This window comes from Dromiciops gliroides, chromosome 4 (genome assembly GCF_019393635.1).
Source record: "Dromiciops gliroides isolate mDroGli1 chromosome 4, mDroGli1.pri, whole genome shotgun sequence".
Lineage (NCBI taxonomy): Eukaryota > Metazoa > Chordata > Mammalia > Microbiotheria > Microbiotheriidae > Dromiciops > Dromiciops gliroides.
This window is the reverse complement of record NC_057864.1, coordinates 495731716-495749387: the sequence shown is the minus strand read 5'-3', so window position 1 is coordinate 495749387 and position 17672 is coordinate 495731716. Positions and strand designations below refer to the sequence as shown.

General features: G+C 44.7%; 1 protein-coding gene across 1 annotated transcript in view; it reads right to left on the bottom strand.

Annotated features, from left to right (window-relative positions):
• Positions 1-17672, bottom strand: part of POFUT2 (protein O-fucosyltransferase 2) — a 33402-nt gene that overhangs the window by 15300 nt on the left and 430 nt on the right. The window contains exons 2-5 of the mRNA XM_044003664.1: positions 17646-17672; positions 2698-2798; positions 513-668; positions 179-416 (exon numbers count right to left, since the gene is read on the bottom strand). The exon at positions 17646-17672 is cut by the window's right edge and continues 131 nt beyond it. Of these exons, the coding sequence (XP_043859599.1) occupies positions 179-416; positions 513-668; positions 2698-2798; positions 17646-17672 (522 nt within the window). The remainder of the gene's footprint in view (positions 1-178; positions 417-512; positions 669-2697; positions 2799-17645) is intronic.

Below are 17672 nucleotides of genomic sequence, written 5' to 3'. Positions count from 1 at the left end.
ACACAGAGGCCCCCCCCACCTCCCCACCCCCCCCCGCGGGAGAGACAGAGGGGGACACTGAGGCCCGAGCCCCCAGGCTGTGACACAGGACACTGCGGCCCGGCCCCGCCCCTGACACGGAAGCCCCGCCCACCCACGCCCCTCATGCGGGGGGCACTGAGGCCCAGCCCCCACTCACCTGCGCCCCCGCGCCGCGGCCGCCGCGCCCCCCGCCGCCGCCCCCCACTGGCCGGGCTGGAACTCGTCCCCCTGGGCCCTGCCCAGAGGCGTGGCGGCCGCCGCGAACAGCAGCAGCAGCACCCATCTGGGCCCGGGCACAGCCCGGGTCCGAGGCGCCTTCGCCGCCATGTCCGTAGGGGCGCGCCGCGCACACGCACTTCCGGCACATGTATATATACTTCCGGCGCATACCTGCTCTCGCCCCGCCCCGGCAGAAACACTTCCGGCGCACCCCTACCCCGAGCTGCGCACGCGCAGAAGGCACGGGTCACCGGGCTCTCTCCCTCCCCCACCCGCGAAGTCCGCGGGCATATTGTGCGCATGTCCAGGGGGCCGGCGCGGGGCGCTCCGACGCCTCGGGGCAGCCGCTGATGGGGGCGGGGAAGCCAGGAGCAGCACCCCAGGGTGTGCGGGGTGAGGCTCTTCTTCATAAGGACGCAGGCCCAGGGCTTGAAGGACACATCTTACAGGAGAGACTGAGGCAGGACAGTGAGGGAAAGGAACTGGCCTCCAGCCCCCTCGTCTCCGGGCCCCCAGGGCTACTTTGTATCTCCTTAGCTGTGACGTCATTGCCTCCCAAGGGAGACTGAGCTCCTCAAGGGCCTGGACTGGCTGGTTTGTATCTAGCTGTTTGACCTTGGGCGAGTCTTTGGACTCATTTGCCAAGGTTTCCTCAGCTGGAAAACGAGGCTTGCAACAGCACCCCCCTCCCTGTGTCGCGCCTGGCACAGTAGGTGTGACATAGGGGTGGATTTAATTGATCAGATTGATCGTGAGGCGTCCCCAAAATGACAAGACTCAGTGACTCAGTTTCTCAAGTTTTTATTATCAGACTGGGATGGCCACAAGGAGAAAAGTGTCTCGAATAGGGAGAGGCAAAATGCTTCTATTTATAGTGAGAAAAGTAGGTTACTTCATTATCTCAATCTCCTCCTTAGGGAGGTACATGGGAGGGAGGGCTTACCCTAAGCCGGACTTCCTGGGGTCCTAAGACGTCCTCCAAGGGGCTCCCTTTTCCTCTAGGGGTGTGTTTTGGGGGTTAAACGTCATAAGGTGAACCTAAGGCCCCTAAGACACCCGTGGTCTCTTCTGGGCATGCTCATAAAGACATGCTTAGACCCGTCAGAGCCAGAGGTCTCTCTGCTTACGGTGTCTCTTTACTTTAAGGTCTGGTTTCTGGGCGTCCTGTCATCTAGGGATATTAATGCTGTTAATGGTTACTGTCCAAGCTTCTGTTGACAGAATCAATTGGCAGTGACTGCACCCTCTAGTTACAGCTCTGTTGATGAGAACACAAACCTCAGTTCACCCTTTTAGGAACTATTGATAAGGACTCAGGCCCTCAGCTTATCTGTTAACCCCTTTTAGCTTCCTCCATCAGGTGCCCTAGCAGTGAGAGCTGATAACCATGGTAATGTCATCTCCAGGGCCTGGCACAGGGCTCATCCAGGGCCTCGAATTCCACACCAGGCAAACAAACCAGGAGAGCTTTTGGGGCAGATGCTGGGTTAGCCCTTTGCCTAGGCACCTCACTCTGTCGTGGAAGGAAGATGGCGGGGGGAGGGGAGACGCTTGTGGTCTGGGGGATGGGGATGGGGTGAGTGGAGAGATGTGCAGGAACCTGATCCGAACAATCCCAAAGAGGAACGATTCAAGAGAGATCAGACCCAGAGACATTTCTTAAGCACCTGCCGCTTTCCAGCTGCTCCAAAGACAGCAAAGTGAGGTCTGCCCATGAGGAGCTTCCATCTGAATGGGAGCAAGCACCAGCACACAAGGCACAAACATTGAGGTCCAAACAAACAAGGCAGCTGAGGAGGGAGGGCATCAGCTGTTGGGGGTCAGGATCAGGAAAGACTGCAGAAGGTGGTGCTTGGACCCCATCTATAAAGAAGAGAAGGTGTCTGTGGGAGAGACCTGAGAAAGGAGGGTATTCTGGGAAGGGGAAACAGTGGGCAATGGATCACTTGGTGTGGGACCTGGAGAAATGTTTAGTGAGGCAGGAAATAGCAGCTGGAATCCCCATGGGAAAGGTTCTTAGAGCCAAAGGGCAGATTTCATCTTAGACGGGAGAGGCAATAGGGAGCCACAGGGATTGACAGAGGGAGGGAGGGACAACATCAGATCTTCACTTTGGCACTTGTGCGGCAGAAGGGCTAAAGGCAGGAAGACTGGTTAGGAACCCTCTGGGATAATCTTGCCGATGGACACTTGAACCAAGGTGGTGGTTGGGTGAGGAGAGAAGGCATTACATGCAAGAAATGTCCAGATTGGGCTCCTGAGTCATCTGGGGGTATGGGCAAGGGTGAGGGACAATGAACCTGGGAGGCAGGAAGGGTGATGGTGACAGTGCCCTGGACGGTGATGGGACAGCTTGGAAGACAGCTGGATCTGGAGAAAAGTTGATGAGCCCTGAGCCCTGTTTAGCACATGCTGAAAAGCAGATACTTCAGTGACATCCTGGTCAAGACTTCTCACCTCTAATTGGTGGGCAGAGAGGTAAGAGCTGGACATAGATGTGGGGACTCATCTGCTTGCAGAGAATAATTCGGTCTGTGGGGGCTGACAACAGCGACTCTCTGAAGAATTAAAGTTGGGGGTCCCCAGAGAGAGGTGCAGAAGGGAGTGTGAGCAGCTTACAACATCTCACCTGGGAAGAGCAGCCCACGTGGAGGGGCCAGGTGCTGCCTGGAGAAGGTGAATGGGGAGGAAGGATGGAAAGAGAGGTTGGCAAGGGGAGGGCAGGGTGTTAAAAGCTAGCCAGGGAGCTTGGGCAATAAGGAGCTACTGATGAGTCCTCAGCTGGAGCCAGAGGGAGGCAGCAGTACCTTCCAACCTTCCGAAGTTTGGTGGGGAGGGGGCTGAGTAAATCCCTTCTCCACTCTGGGCCTCAGTTTCCCCATGGGGAATATTTTGGGGTAATAACACATGCAGGGCTGCCCTTACCATGTTTGTGAGGAAAACTGTTAAGTGGCCAAGTATTAGAAAAACTGTGAGGTTAGAATTACTAAATAATAATAATAATAATAATAATAATAATAATAATAATAATGACAACAATATCCATCTATCCTGGACCAGAAGGGGAAGGAAGGCTTCCCATCTTGCAATTGGACCAAGCCTCATGCCCTCTAGCTTCCAGAGGGGGGAACTGGAGCAGAGAGGGGCGGGGGGAGCTGCTGGGAACAGTGTGCTGGGTCATCTCTGACCCTCCAACTGTTCCAGGCTTCCAGAACCTCTGATGAGCTTGTGGTTTCTATAAATGAGGAATTTTGGTTCTCAGAGGATGTTTACATGCTGTGGTGGGCGGCTTTGTCCTTTGGTCTAACTGAAGCCAGGATGACTACCCTGGGTCAGTTAAGTGAAGCTTTGCCTTGTATTCCTGGTCTTTCCAGTATGCAAAGTGGATCTTTCCCTAAAACACACACACACACACACACACACACACACACACACACACACACACACACACACGGGCACCAGCCCCTGGTTTCTCTCAGAGTCTCCATTTTGGGAAGGGACCCAAGCCCCTTGCTTACCTTCATATCCCTCCTGCTCCTGTTCCCAATTTTCTAGACTTTAAAGTCATGCCCCCCTCCCCCCTGCAGTGGAGCTGGTAGCATATGACAGCCAGCCTGCACCTACCATACATCCTCCTCTTGCCCACTGAGTCACTCATAGTTGTGACTCTCCCAGCTTCTGGGGCACCTTGATTCAAGGCTACATGATGGCGGGACACTGGAGTTCAAAAGGCCATTGCAGGGGGCATCTAGGTGGCACAATGGATAGAGTACCGGCCCTGGATTCAGGAGGACCTGAGTTCAAATCTGGCCTCAGACACTTAACACTTACTAGCTGTGTGACCCTGGGCAAGTCACTTAACCCCAATTGCCTCACACCAAAAAAAAAAAAGGCCATTGCAGCCTCAGGTAGATGGGGGTGGGGGGAGCACTGTCCAACCCCTGCTGCAGCCCACCACTCCTTGGGCTTAGTCCTGGGTACAGTTCACTGGCCATTCTCCACAGCTAACCCAGGTGGAGGGTAACCGAGGGGTCTCAAACCTGTTGGTGAGTTACAGGGTATCTACCTCAAACACATGAAGATGCCCCCAGTGGAATGGGTGGATGGGAATAATTTATTCCAATGGCCATGAAGGCTGCTAAAGCAAGCGCCATGAGCACTTAGCGCTTGGTCAGATGTGGAAGGCACCACGACCGTTGCCAGTCATCCTGACTTTTGTCTTGCCACTGGACTTCAGTGCCTCCGGTGTCAAATGGGGCATGTCAGTAGGCATGATGTGAGGCTCAAATGAGATAAGAACAGCAAAGCAATTATCACAGTGTCTGACACATAGTCGGGGCTACAGGATCCTTAGCTAGGAGGAAGAGAGCTGCGGCTTCTAAGAGTTTGAGAAGTCCATGGAACATTGAGCTAGAAACATCCAATGGGCAGTTAGTTGGTCATGTAGGAATGGGCTTTATTCATGTGTGTATTCAGCTAACATTCTTGAGCACCTACTATATGCCAAACACCACGCTATACCCTAGGGATACTAAATTCAAGTGAAACCTGGGCTTTCAGGTAGCTCACATTCTATTGCGGGAGGGGGGACACAGTAATGGGGGGGAGGGGGGCGAGTGTCAGAGGTGAGCAGAGTCTGAGGCCATGCAGGGAAGGAAGGAGGGAGTATCTTCCCAGGAACAGCATCCCAGTATAAGGATTGGAATGACGCCACCTGCTGGAGAGCTACCGTAGGAAAGCTCTACCATGAGGAGAAAGCGTCTAAGGTCAAGCCATGTGATCACAGTCCTTGGCGTCAGGAAGTGAGGTTTGCTCGTGGGTACTGTCTATCAAGGCTACCAGCCAATCAATTTGAGGAGCCTCCCACTTCTGGGAGGAGGACATGAAGTAGGAAGCAGATGCTGGCAGAGGGTCTTTCTCTTTTTTGGTTCCTGACCTTGCCATGGTGGGTCGGATAATGGGTTCTCTTAGAAATAGATTTTTACCTTTCTCTCTGATCCTAATGCTCTTTAATAAATACTTAAACATAAAAAAAAAAAAATACAGATGGCAACCTAGCGGAGCAGGAGAAATGTAGCTCCCCGAGATAGATAGATGAATCTAGGCCTTTTTCTCTCTCTTCACCAAATTCTTATTCTCCTTAATAAATGCTTAAAAGGGGGCAGCTAGGTGGTGCAGTGGATAGAGCCCCAGCCCTGGATTCAGGAGGACCTGAGTTCAAATCTAGCCTCAGACACTTGACACACTTCCTAGCTGTGTGACCCTGGGCAAGTTACTTAACCCTTATTGCCCTGCAAAAAAAAAAAAAAAGTAAAATAAATGCTTAAAAGTCTAAATTCTTGCTAAAGCTTATAATTTATTGGCGACCACTCATTAGATATTTTAGATAGACTAGCTAGAATTTTAGCCCCTTACACTAGCCTACAAAGAGGCAGGGGAGGCCAAGAACTGAGAAGGTGTCAGTAGATTCACCAGTGAAGAGACTGGATTCCTTGGGGAAGCACCATTGCAATGGAAGGATGCTGGTGGCCTGGTGCCAGGGGTCAGAAAGCTGGAGTTTGATGAACAAAGGGAGGAGGGCCATCAATCAGGGTCTCCTAAGAAGGGTGAAGGATGGGAGAGACCAGCCAGGCTCATAAAAGTGGCAGATGTCAAGATACTGGAGCATGGTCCAAGGTTCACGTGGGAGGGGGACACAAAATGGGAGCAAGCAAGGGAAGGAGGTTGGCCTTGGGAAAGGGAAGCTGCAGGGAAGGAGCTGGTCTGAGGCTGGAGAGGAGGAGCCTTCAGGGGAAAAGCCCCTTTCCTGGTAAAGTAGGAGGTGGGGCCTCCTGAGAGGGAGGCACCTGGCCCTGGAGGCCAGGAGGCTTCCATTAGGGATGACTGGTCATGGCTTTGTAAGGATATTTACAGACTAGATAAGGAAATTGTAGTGGCCCCTGGACCACTGCTGGGAGCATCAGGCAGCAGCTTGTAGGGGAAAAGGAGGTAATAAGCATTTGTGTATTAATAAACAATAGTAACCTCTAACATTCACATGTGCTGGGCACTGTGCTGAGTGCTTTACATATATTATCTCATCCGGTTCTCAGAACAACTCTGGGAGATGAGAAGACCGAGGCCACTTGGCTGCCTCTGCATTTGAAGGGATGACTAAAACTATAAATAAACGGAGGTGATGAAAATTATAAATCAAGAGCACGTAACTACCATGTTTGCCAGAAATGGATTCAGAGAAAACTGGGAAGATTTAAATGAACAGAATGAAGAAAGCAGAACTAGGAAGAAAATTTATGTAAGAACAACTTTGACAGCTATGAATGCTGCTCAACACAATGACCAATCATGGCCCCAGAGGGCACCATGATAAAACATGTGACCAGACACCTTCTGGCAGAGAAGTAGAAGCTGAGCTACAGATGGAAACATACATTATCTGACATGGCCAATATACAGATTTGGGAGCCTTGGATGTGGGATGGATTTTAGGGTCAAATTGATCGTGAGTCGTCCTAAAAGAATTACAAGACTCAATGATTCAGTTTCCCAAGTTTTATTGCAATACTGTGAGTGAACACAGGGAGAGAACCAGACAAGTGGAGCGGTATCTCTTGAATAAGGAAAGAAAAGATAGTTATAGTTATAGTATGGATAAATTGATTATCAGTCTCCTTGTAATAATCTCCTCCTTAGGGAGGTATAGGGGAGTGCTTATCCTAATTTGGAGTTCCTGGGGTCCTAAACCAACCCCCGAGGCAGGTACCTTTTTCCGTGGAGGTGTGTTTTGGGGGTTTACATGTCATAAGGTGAATCTGGGGACAAATTTGGCCTTTTCTGTACATGTCACTTTTTGATTCCCATGTCTAATTTCAAAATGCTTTCATTTATCATTTCAATTTCTATATACTGTCTCTATGTCTTTGTTATAGTTAAGGTTTCTATGACCTGCCTCTTTATGTTCTTGTTATGGGTGCTGATTAATGTGGGTAACAGGAGCCTAGGCCCTGACTTGTATTAATGAAGACTCAAATCTTAAGTTATCCATTAATTGGTGTTAAGGGCTAAAATTCTAGCTAAACTGTCTAAAACATCTAATGAGTGGTCGCCAATAAATTATAAGCTTTAGCAAGAGTAAGACTTTTAAGCATTTATTAAGGAGAATAAGAGTTTGGTAAAGAGAGAAGAAAAGGCCTAGATTCCTATCTATTAAAGAGAGAGCACATTTCTAGCTCCGCTCTCCACCAGAGTCCAGAGGAAAGAGAGTGAGAGTGAGCGCCAGTCTCTTCCTCCCTCCTCCCACTAGCCCGAGTCACTTCCTGACGCCAAAGAAAAGACTCCTGGTCTTGCCCTCAAAGACCTTCGCTTCATGGGCGGAACTCTTCTACAGTAAGTCTCCAGCAGGCGGCATCATTCCAATCATTACAGTTCCCCGCTTTGTTTCCTCAAGAAACGGGATGTTTCCTTGATGAAACAGTAAAAAATAACAGAATATAATAACCTGTGCTGACTAACAGTATGTTAATAGCAATATAGAAAAGGGAGAGAGGAAAGTTTTGTCCAGAGGGGCGATTTTTTTGTCCTCATGAACCGACGCTTTGATATTGGTCTTGCAAAGGGAGGGCCTCTGCAGAGAGTACATGTTACAGATGGTGTATATTATAACAGAAAGAGAAAAGAAAAAAAAAACCAACAAAAACAAAACAAAACTGTTCATTTAAAGTCTCTGAAAGTCTTTTCTCAGATGTCCTCTAGGTGTAGTCGTGGAATGGAAGTCTTTTCAGGGGTTGATGTGTGGATGCTGGTAATCAGCCAGGAAAATTTCCTACAAAATCGAGCTTAACACAACTTTAAAATAGCTTTGTCAATAATCAAATCAAACAATGAAAGTTCTCAAAAACATGTCTAAGGGAATACAGAATCTTAGTTGTTAACACATGAAACATACAATAAAACAAAAATTGAACCATTCTTTAAAATTATATTATTATTATTATTATAGTCCCCCCTTATGGAGAATAATTGAGAAGACAATTGCTGCGATATTAATTTTTAAAAATAATTTTTATCTTTGTTTCATCACTTTTTGCATCATCTGCCTAATTATCCTCATGCCATTATGAGAAATTAGAAAATCTAATATAATTGGTAACAGGTGTCAAGGCCAAATTCAACACTGTATTTATCATGACACCTGAGATAATTATGGGGGTTACCATAAAAGAACAGAGAAATGATGGGATATGAGCATTCCCACACTTGAGCAATATGTACTGCCCATGTAGTATGCCAGGCTTAAAATAGGTGGATGGAATATATGTCCATGCCACCGAACATATTGGAGGAAACTGAATCAGACTTAATCAGATGCATGGGATTGAGATGTCCATGGCATCAGGCATATAGGAGGGAGCATAGAAGCCAGGTGTAGAAGTGAGATGGGTGGGATCAATACTTCCAGCCATCCGTACAATATCGTGGGGAAAAATAAAATAAAATATTAAACCAAGAGAATCCAACCTCAACATTTGTCAAAAGCCGTTCCCTCGGCCATACCTTGACTTCATGCATGTCTCCCTTCATGTGACAGTTCAGTGTCTGCTCTTGCATGTATTCCTCTTGTGATTGGATGGCATCTTGGCCAACTGGCATCTGATAACTCAGAATAAAGGCGATTAATGTCTTAAATGATAAATTCCCATAATCCAAGTCTCATATGGATTTAAAAATTGAGGATAATAAATGATTGCAAAAAATGTGAATACATCTTGACTCAGAACACAATATATAATTATGCAACAATTTCAAATAATACCCCCTTTTTTTTACTTAGTATACAATTACTTTTGTGAAAAATCAGAACATATTTAAATATAAGTTAAAGCACAACAGAATCTCAAAGAAAACTTTTTTCTGAAAAAAGAAAACTTTTACAAATGTTCCCCTCTTTTTTTTTTTTTTTTGGAATATGCTTATCAAAAATAATACTCCTAGAATCAATTTACACTTGCCATGGCAACCAATTTGCCAGGGAAATGCTTTAAAGAGTTTGATCAAATAATCAGTTGAGAAAAAATAACAAAAACAAACAACTCAGAATATGGGAGCACAATACTCCTAGAATTAATATTGTATTATGAAATCAAAACCATCTTGTAATGTTTCAAAATTAGAGAGATGAATAAATAGAAAAAAATACACATGGAACAATAAAAGACAATGAAATTCAAACTAGGGAAATCTAAATGAATGTGAACTTAATATTAATAAAAGTATTATAAAATATAAACTTGATCACATGACCATAAAGTTTTTACAAATGTTCTCCTTGTTTTAAAAACTAAGTATAAAACACAATCTCAAAAGCATGAAAATCTCTATGAAAATAAACCCATACCATTAATTTCAAAATGTAGATATAATAGCATAGAAATCCTATGTAACCTCTGAACTGACATTAATACTCTGAGTGAATTCAGAACACTTTTGATTCTGATATCTAAAATCCCCAATACTCATATCAATACCTTGCTGCTTACTTCTACATTTCTGTAAAATATATACCCTTCCATGGCAAATGAACTGGAGTCTTGAACTATGTTGATGATTGTCATTCTTATTCAGCCTAAGTTTTTCTTCTTTAACCCCTCTATATTGTCTGTCAGTCTTTTCACCATACAAATGCTTTATAAGATTACTAATTAAAGACAAAAGCAGGTTAGCAAAATTATGAACAAAACGAGTATATCTGGAATTTAAAGGGTTTTCTAAGGTTGTCTCAGAAGCATAGCCAGGCTGGGGAAGGGCTGAGCCTGAAGCTGCAAATGTAGTTAGACAAAGTTGAGCATGCACATCAGATCTCTGGACTTCCCAGGCAGGGGAAGCAATGGGCTTGGCCATGGGAGGAGTAGAGGGTGGGGTCTGGAGAGGAGAGGAGGGACCAGGGCAATTTGAATCAGACTTGATTTTGAACTCAGGCCTGGATTCCTCTTCCCCCACTTTGCCTCCGGGTGCTAGGGGGTTAAAAGCTTCTAGAGGGTGGGTCATTGCCTCCAGGCATGCAAAATTAAAGCAACAATTAGTGTTAGAACTGGGAAAAGCTGCGGGAATCTCTTCAGGTTTCTCTGAAAAAGCATGGTTGGGAGAGGGGGAGATATTTCCTTGTGTGAGTACATTGCTGGCTCTTCTAACAAAAATAAAAAGAAAAATAGAAAATCCACAAAAACAAAGCATTAACATGATCTTATCCCCCATTTGTCTGTTTAAACAGACTAAAATCAAAAATAGGGTAGTTAGGGAGTTTAAAAGGTCCATTTGAAAAAATTTAAAGGGAAAACACCAGGCAATTCAGCAGTACTTAGGATTTAAAGGGTTAGGGTAGGGGAAATTTCTTACCCAACCGAAAGATCAGAAGTGAGGTTCAGCTTTCCTCTTCGTGGTCAGCCATCTGTTAAGGGCTAAAATTCTAGCTAAACTGTCTAAAATATCTAATGAGTGGTCGCCAATAAATTATAAGCTTTAGCAAGAGTTAGACTTTTAAGCATTTATTAAGGAGAATAAGAGTTTGGTAAAGAGAGAAGAAAAGGCCTAGATTCCTATCTATTAAAGGGAGAGCACATTTCTAGCTCCCCTCTCCACCAGAGTCCAGAGGAAAGAGCCCCAGAGCGAGCGCCAGTGTCTTCCTTCCTCCTCCCACTAGCCCGAGTCACTTCCTGACGCCAAAGAAAAGACTCCTGGTCCTTCCCTCAAAGACCTTCGCTTCATGGGCGGAACTCTTCTACAGTAAGTCTCCAGCAGGGGGCGTTATTCCAATCGTTACATTGGGGTGCGAATCCCTTTTAGAGCTCAGATCTAAATTAGAGGTTGGGTCTTGGGTTTTTCTGTTAACCCCCTTTTTTGCCTCCTACATCACCTTGACTGTGCTTATTGGTCACAAGTTTTGTTTTTTCTTTTAATAGGGTCAAGGATTTTGGAGGGAAAGGGGGGCTAAGCAGTAGTTGTAGCAAAAAGAAGGAATGGTTATCGAAATGTTTATAGTGCACAGAAGCAAAGAGAAGTTCTGGAGGAAACAAAGACAGGACAGTTTTGAAGCTGTAATTTGTTATTGTGATAAAATAATGGGATTTAGCAGATACTCAAAGGCTCACCCGGAAATGAATCGGAAACTGAATTAAGTGAGGGTGATTGACTGCTGATTAGCCTACAAGTTAACTAGATTGTAATCACACTCAAGTGGATTTGGGTGATGCTAACCAATCCAGCTTGAAGCAGTGTGTAAGGACCGCCCATGCTCCAAGGACCTATAAAAAGCTTCCACAATCAGTTTGCTGGAGAGTTCTTGATTGAAGCAGGCTCATGGCAGAGGACTTGAGGAAGAACCCGACCAGGCTGGAACTCTAGGTTAGAAAGGCCTTTTCTTAACTTTCTGAACTCCACGTGTTCTCCTTTTACTAATACCTGGTATGCTTTAGTAAATGTTTAATGCCCAAAGACTGGTGCTAAAGCTTCTAATTTAAGGCAATCACACAATTTAGATTTTAAACATCACCTAATTGGAAATTGAAGTTTTTTATTCACTTTTTAAAATGCAAGATGTATGTAATAGAGATTTCATCCTTTTTTTCTTCTTTCTGACATGAGACTTAGGATAAATCAGAAGTTTCTCCTGTGAGAAGCAAAATCAAAAATGACCAGATAACAGGACAGACATATCTAGGAATCAAGGGACTATTAAAGTTTAGATTGACCAACTAGATGTCAGAACAGACATACCTAAGAAATAAGGGGAGATAAAATTCTATAGCAGGAAAGTCAATTAGGTGTGGCTACTACCTGACCAGAGTTAGGAGACAAAGATAACCCCAAAGGTCAGGACCATCATTTGAAAAAAAAAATCCCCCTTTACTGTCAGGAATATGACAAGCAACCAGGCTTTCCCTACTCTACCCCCAAAGGGAACTTTCCAGTTTTCTGCTGGATACTCCATCTGTCCTTTATAAAACCTTGTGCCTTCCCTCTGCTCATGGAGGAGAATGCCTTTAAAAAAAAAAAGCAAAAAACATTGCTTTATTATTTTCTAGTTATATGCAAAGATAGTTTTCTTTCTTTCTTTCTTTTTTTTAGTGAGGCAATTGGGGTTAAGTGACTTGCCCAAGGTCACACAGCTAGTAAGTGTTAAGTGTCTGAGGCTGGATTTGAACTCAGGTACTCCTGACTCCAGGGCCAGTGCTCTATCCACTGCGCCACCTAGCTGCCCCCAAAGATAGTTTTCAATATTTGTTTTCATAAGATTTTTAGTTCCAAATTTTTCTCCCTTTGTCCCTTCCCTCCCCCCTCCCCAAGACAGTAAGCAATCTGATTTAGGTTATATATGTACAGTCACATTAAACACATTTCTGCATCCATCATGTTGTAAAAGAAGAATCAGAACAAAAGGGGATAACCTTGAAAAAGAAAAGTAGAAACAGTATGTTTCAATCTGCATTCAGAATCCATAGTTCTTTGTTTCTGGATGTGGAAAATATTTTTCATCATGAGTTCTTTGGAATTGTCTTGTTTCATTGTATTCCTGAGAAGAGCTAAGTTTCACAGTTGATCATCACACAATGTTGCTGTTACTGCATATAATGTTTTTCTGGTTCTGTTCACTTCACTCAGCATTAGTTCATGTAAGTCTTTCCAGGTTTTTCTGAAATCTGCCTGCTCATCGTTTCTTACAGCACAATAGTATTCCATTACATTCATATACCACAACTTGTCCAGCCATTCCCTAATTAAATGGCATTCCCTCAATTTCCAATTCTTTGCCACTGGAGGAGCTAGATGGCGCAGTGGATAGAGCACTGGCCCTGGAGTCAGGCGTACCTGAGTTCAGATCTGGCTTCAGACATTTAACACTAGTTGTGTGACCCTGGGCAAGTCACTTAACCCCAATTGCCTCACTAAAAAAAAAAACAAAACAATTCTTTGCCACCACAAAGAGAGCCACTATAAATATTTGTGTACATGTGAGTTCTTTTCTCTTTTCTATGATCTCTTTGTTATACAGACCTAGTAGTGGTATTAATGGGTCAAAGGGTATGTACAGTCCCATAGCTCTTTGGGAATAGTTCCAAATTGCTCTCCAGAATGGTTGGATCAGTTCCACCAACAATGCATTAGTGTTCCAATTTTCCCGCAGTTTCTCCAACATTTATTATTTTCCTTTTTTGTCATATTAGCCAATCTGATAGGTGAGGTGGCACCTCATAGTTGTTTTCATTTGCATTTCTCTAATCAATAGTGATTGAGTATTTTTTCATATGGCAATAGATAGCTTTGATTTCTTCATCTGAAAACTGCCTAGAGGAGAATGTTTCTAAGCCACCTTCTCCTGTGAAGTCTTTGACTTCCCATTCTGTCACTTTCTCTAGTGCTAAATAAAAGACTACTTGGGGGGCAGCTAGGTGGTGCAGTGGACAAAGCGCTGGCCCTGGATTCAGGAGTACCTGAGTTCAAATCTGGCCTCAGACCCTTGACACTTACTAGCTGTGTGACCCTGGGCAAGTCACTTAACCCCCATTGCCCCGCAAAAAACAAACAAACAAAAACAAATAAAAGACTACTTTAATTTTAATAGGACTGTGTGCTAGAGTGTAATTCTTTATCGAGGAATGCCTAAAGACCCCCACCTTTTCCCCTGTGATATATATATATATATATATATATATACACATACATATATTATATATATAAATTAAGAGAAGACCATTTCCCAGGAATTGTTCAGTTTAGGGAAAAGAATAGAGAGTTATAGACCACTAGATTTCCTCCATGATAAGTAACAGCTGTAACTTGGTGGGGAAAAAAATCATCAAACAAGATCTCCATTGATAGAAGGAATCTTACAAGCAGCCACCAAAAAAAAAAAAAAAGATCCTTTTCTCAAACTCCCCAAAATTCACATTCAAATCCCTGGGATTATCGACTAATCCCACGGAAACAGACAAAAGTGAATCCTAATTTACAGATAATTTGAAGAATTCCACTTCACTCCCAATTTTCTAGCCAGTTCGACTAGGAATAAGACACAAAGATAAGCAACATATCTTCCACTCTCTACTAGTTTCCAGAGGTTTTCAAGGGTGGAAGAACCACAACTCACTGGAGCCTTTGACTTGCAGATCTGCCCAAGAAAATGCTCCTGGTAATTTCAGAGAGACTGAGCTAGCTCGGGACCTCAGCGGAGATTCCCAGTTAAACCTCTTGGAGAGTCGTTTATAGAAGGTGGTGTGTGGTCTTTAGAAACTTCACCCTGGGAGGATGAAACAACAGTGGGGGATTGTGAGAGCCTGAAATTATCTGGGGGGAGTCTGAACTGGGATCTAATAACTACTCTAGGACCTAACTTTTTAAACTATAGGTGGTGATGCATAACTGAATGTGGGAGTCGTGAAAGATTTGGAAACAGTCAAAGGTTACGTCTACCCATTTTATATACCCTACATACCAAGTGTCATGTAAACATTTCTCGGGCAAAAAGGGGTCTCGAGTGGAAAAAGTTTAAGAATCCCTGCTCTAGGAGAGCAGAAATCCAGAGGAGACCTTCTACACTGCCAGCCCCCATCTCCAAGGAGGGACCTCAGGGATGGGGGCGGCGGCGGCAGCGTCGGGGTTGGGGGGGGGGCCCGCAGGGAGACTTGTCTGCATACTTGTAATTAATGATGCACATGCTTGTAGGTTGTATTGTTTATTGGGAGACGTTTTTACAATGTTCTTGGTTGTTCATAATGTTTTATTTGTGATAAATAAGGGCAGAATGAACATAGCCTGAATGTGTTATCACTAACAAAAGAAAGAACTGTCTGTCCACAGATTTTCTGAGCAATGATGCAAATAATCACAAAACAAAGCAAAAAAAAAACAAACAAAAAAACCAAAAACAAAATCTGGAGGCAGCCAAAGTGTCTAACATGAGGGGAGGGGTTAAATAATTTGCGGTTCGTTAAAAGGAAGGAATGTGATAATTCAATTGAGAGGACCATCTCTAGGGATGCTAAGAAATCTGGCAAGCCTTTTATGTGCTTAATGCCAAGGGGAAAAGCTGACCCAGACCTAGTGCCAGGAAGACCAAAGTGAATAATAATGAAGGACAAAGGATGTTTTGAAGGAATGAAAGGAAAATGTGTTAAGCGTTGAAATGGATTAATTCACATGTCAATAGTTGCTAAGCAGATTGAATTGATTGTATAGGTGGTTGATATTAAGTTTTTAATAAAAGATGGGGTGGAATGTCATGGGATTGTTGTGAGATCAGAGGGTCTGACTGGCATCACTCTTTTCCTGGGCAGGGGGCTTGGACGATGCATTTAAATGTTCATTACCAGAGAACATCAAAACAAGGAGGGGTTTGCCTCAGTTACCAGATTCCCTGCTGTAAGGTCATGGTGATTGACAGCTAAAGGTCCCAAATGAGATTGGGGAGGGGTGGGAACAGATGAGGTCTTAGCAAATAGAAATAGAGTGGCCTGTGATTTCATTGACACAGATAAGGCAGGAACTACCAGATGGGGAAACTCAGTATCCATGCAGGTTGACTTCTCTAGTCTCAGAGCTTAGAGCACTGGAAGGTTTTTTTTGTTTGTTTGTTTTTTTGTGGGGCAATGAGGGTTAAGTGACTTGCCCAGGGTCACATAGCTAGTGTCAAGTGTCTGAGGCTGGATTTGAACTCAAGTCCTCCTGAATCCAGGGCTGGGGCTTTATCCACTGTGCCACCTAGCTGCCCCTGGAAGGTATTTTTTAAAAAAACCAAACAAACCTCAGATAATGACAATGATATGACAGATGCCCAAACTAATAATATTCAGCTAAAGCAGGTCTTTTTCTTTTAAGTAAATATATTTCCAGACTGCTTTCCCTGACAGGAGAGAAATCAAAACTTGATGAGCTGAGTTTACAGGGGAAAATCTTTGAGAACAAATGAGCACCTCAAAAATAGGCATTAAAGGGGTGCAGTGGATAAAGCACCAGCCCTTGATTCAGGAAGACCTGATTTCAAATCCAGCCTCAGACACTTAGACTTACTAGCTGTGTGACCTTGGGCAAGTCAATTAACCCTTGCCCTGCAAGAAACAAAACAAATAGGCATTAAAGAAGAAATCCCTAACATTGAAGGAGAATTGGAGGGAATTGAAAGTGCAAAATATTGAATTAACAAACAAAATAAAATACTTTTATTTTTAAAAACGACCAATAATTTCTTAATCATTAGCTAAATAAGCCAAAAGAAAAACCAAATTGCTGAGTCAAAAACAAAGTGGCCAACCATAGCAAAGAAAATGATCAGTCTTCAAGACACACAGTCATCCTGGGAGCCTGGAGTTGACCTCCTGAATGGGGACAGTCCCTCCACAGATGAAGATCTCACCAGCCGTCTTGCCTGCCCATCCCCTGGGATTCCCATCCATGGTTTCTCATAAGTATGCTGCAGTGCGATGCCATGCGATGCACTTGGTAGACAGGGGGAGCCGCTCTGATATCATGAAGGAGAATGGGCACCAGCCAATCACAGAAACAGAATTGGAGAGTTAGGAGGCCAGAGCAGTCACCCAATCCAACCCGTATCCCAAAGAGACTCTTCTGTCTCCCAGGACGGCCCTCCACTTCCCTTCTTCACTCTTCAGCTCCTCCTCCTGGGTCATGGGCTTCCCGGCCCTTCCCTATCCCAGTCACCTTGCTCTGGACTCTTATCCAGTCAGCATCGGTCCTCAGAGAAGGCCTTCAGAACCAGAAGCAAGACCAGGTCAGAGGCCCTCGAGATCCTCAGCTCCTCAGAGCTAGAAGTGGCTTCTCTCAAGGTGCCCCAAGGCCACTTTTTGGGGGGGCAACGTGTTCTGCTGTTCATTATCTCAGCCCTTGGCTGGTGCCCTCAAGCCTCCCCCCTTCCTCCCCTCCACACTCTGCCTCTGCGAGTCGCAGAGGTTGTTTCTAGTCCCCCCCACACCCCCACCTCTTCATAGAGCCCCACAGGCACCCAAGAGTCTCTCAACAAATGTTGGTTCGCTTCATTTCTCCTCTTGGCATTTCCCTCTTCCCTCATTTGTCTGACAGTCCTTGGTTTATGATATTGTTCACATATTTGAGCATTCGGACTGTGGACAGAAGTCAGAATACACTAGTTTATGTCTAAGAGAAAACATTAAAACAATGTCCCCCGTCAAACAAGTACCTAACACTGGGGTGGGCAGGTGAGATAAGAAGACAGGGATACCTGGTGGCCCAGTGGATAGATCACCAAGCCTAGAGTTAGGAAGGCCAGAGTTCAAATTCAGCTTTAGACATTGACAAGCAGCGTGACCTTGGGCAAGTCCCTTAACTTCACTTTGCCAAGGTTTCCTCTGCTGTAAAATGCTGGTAATAGCAGCATCTACCTCCCAGGGTGAATTAATATCAGTAAA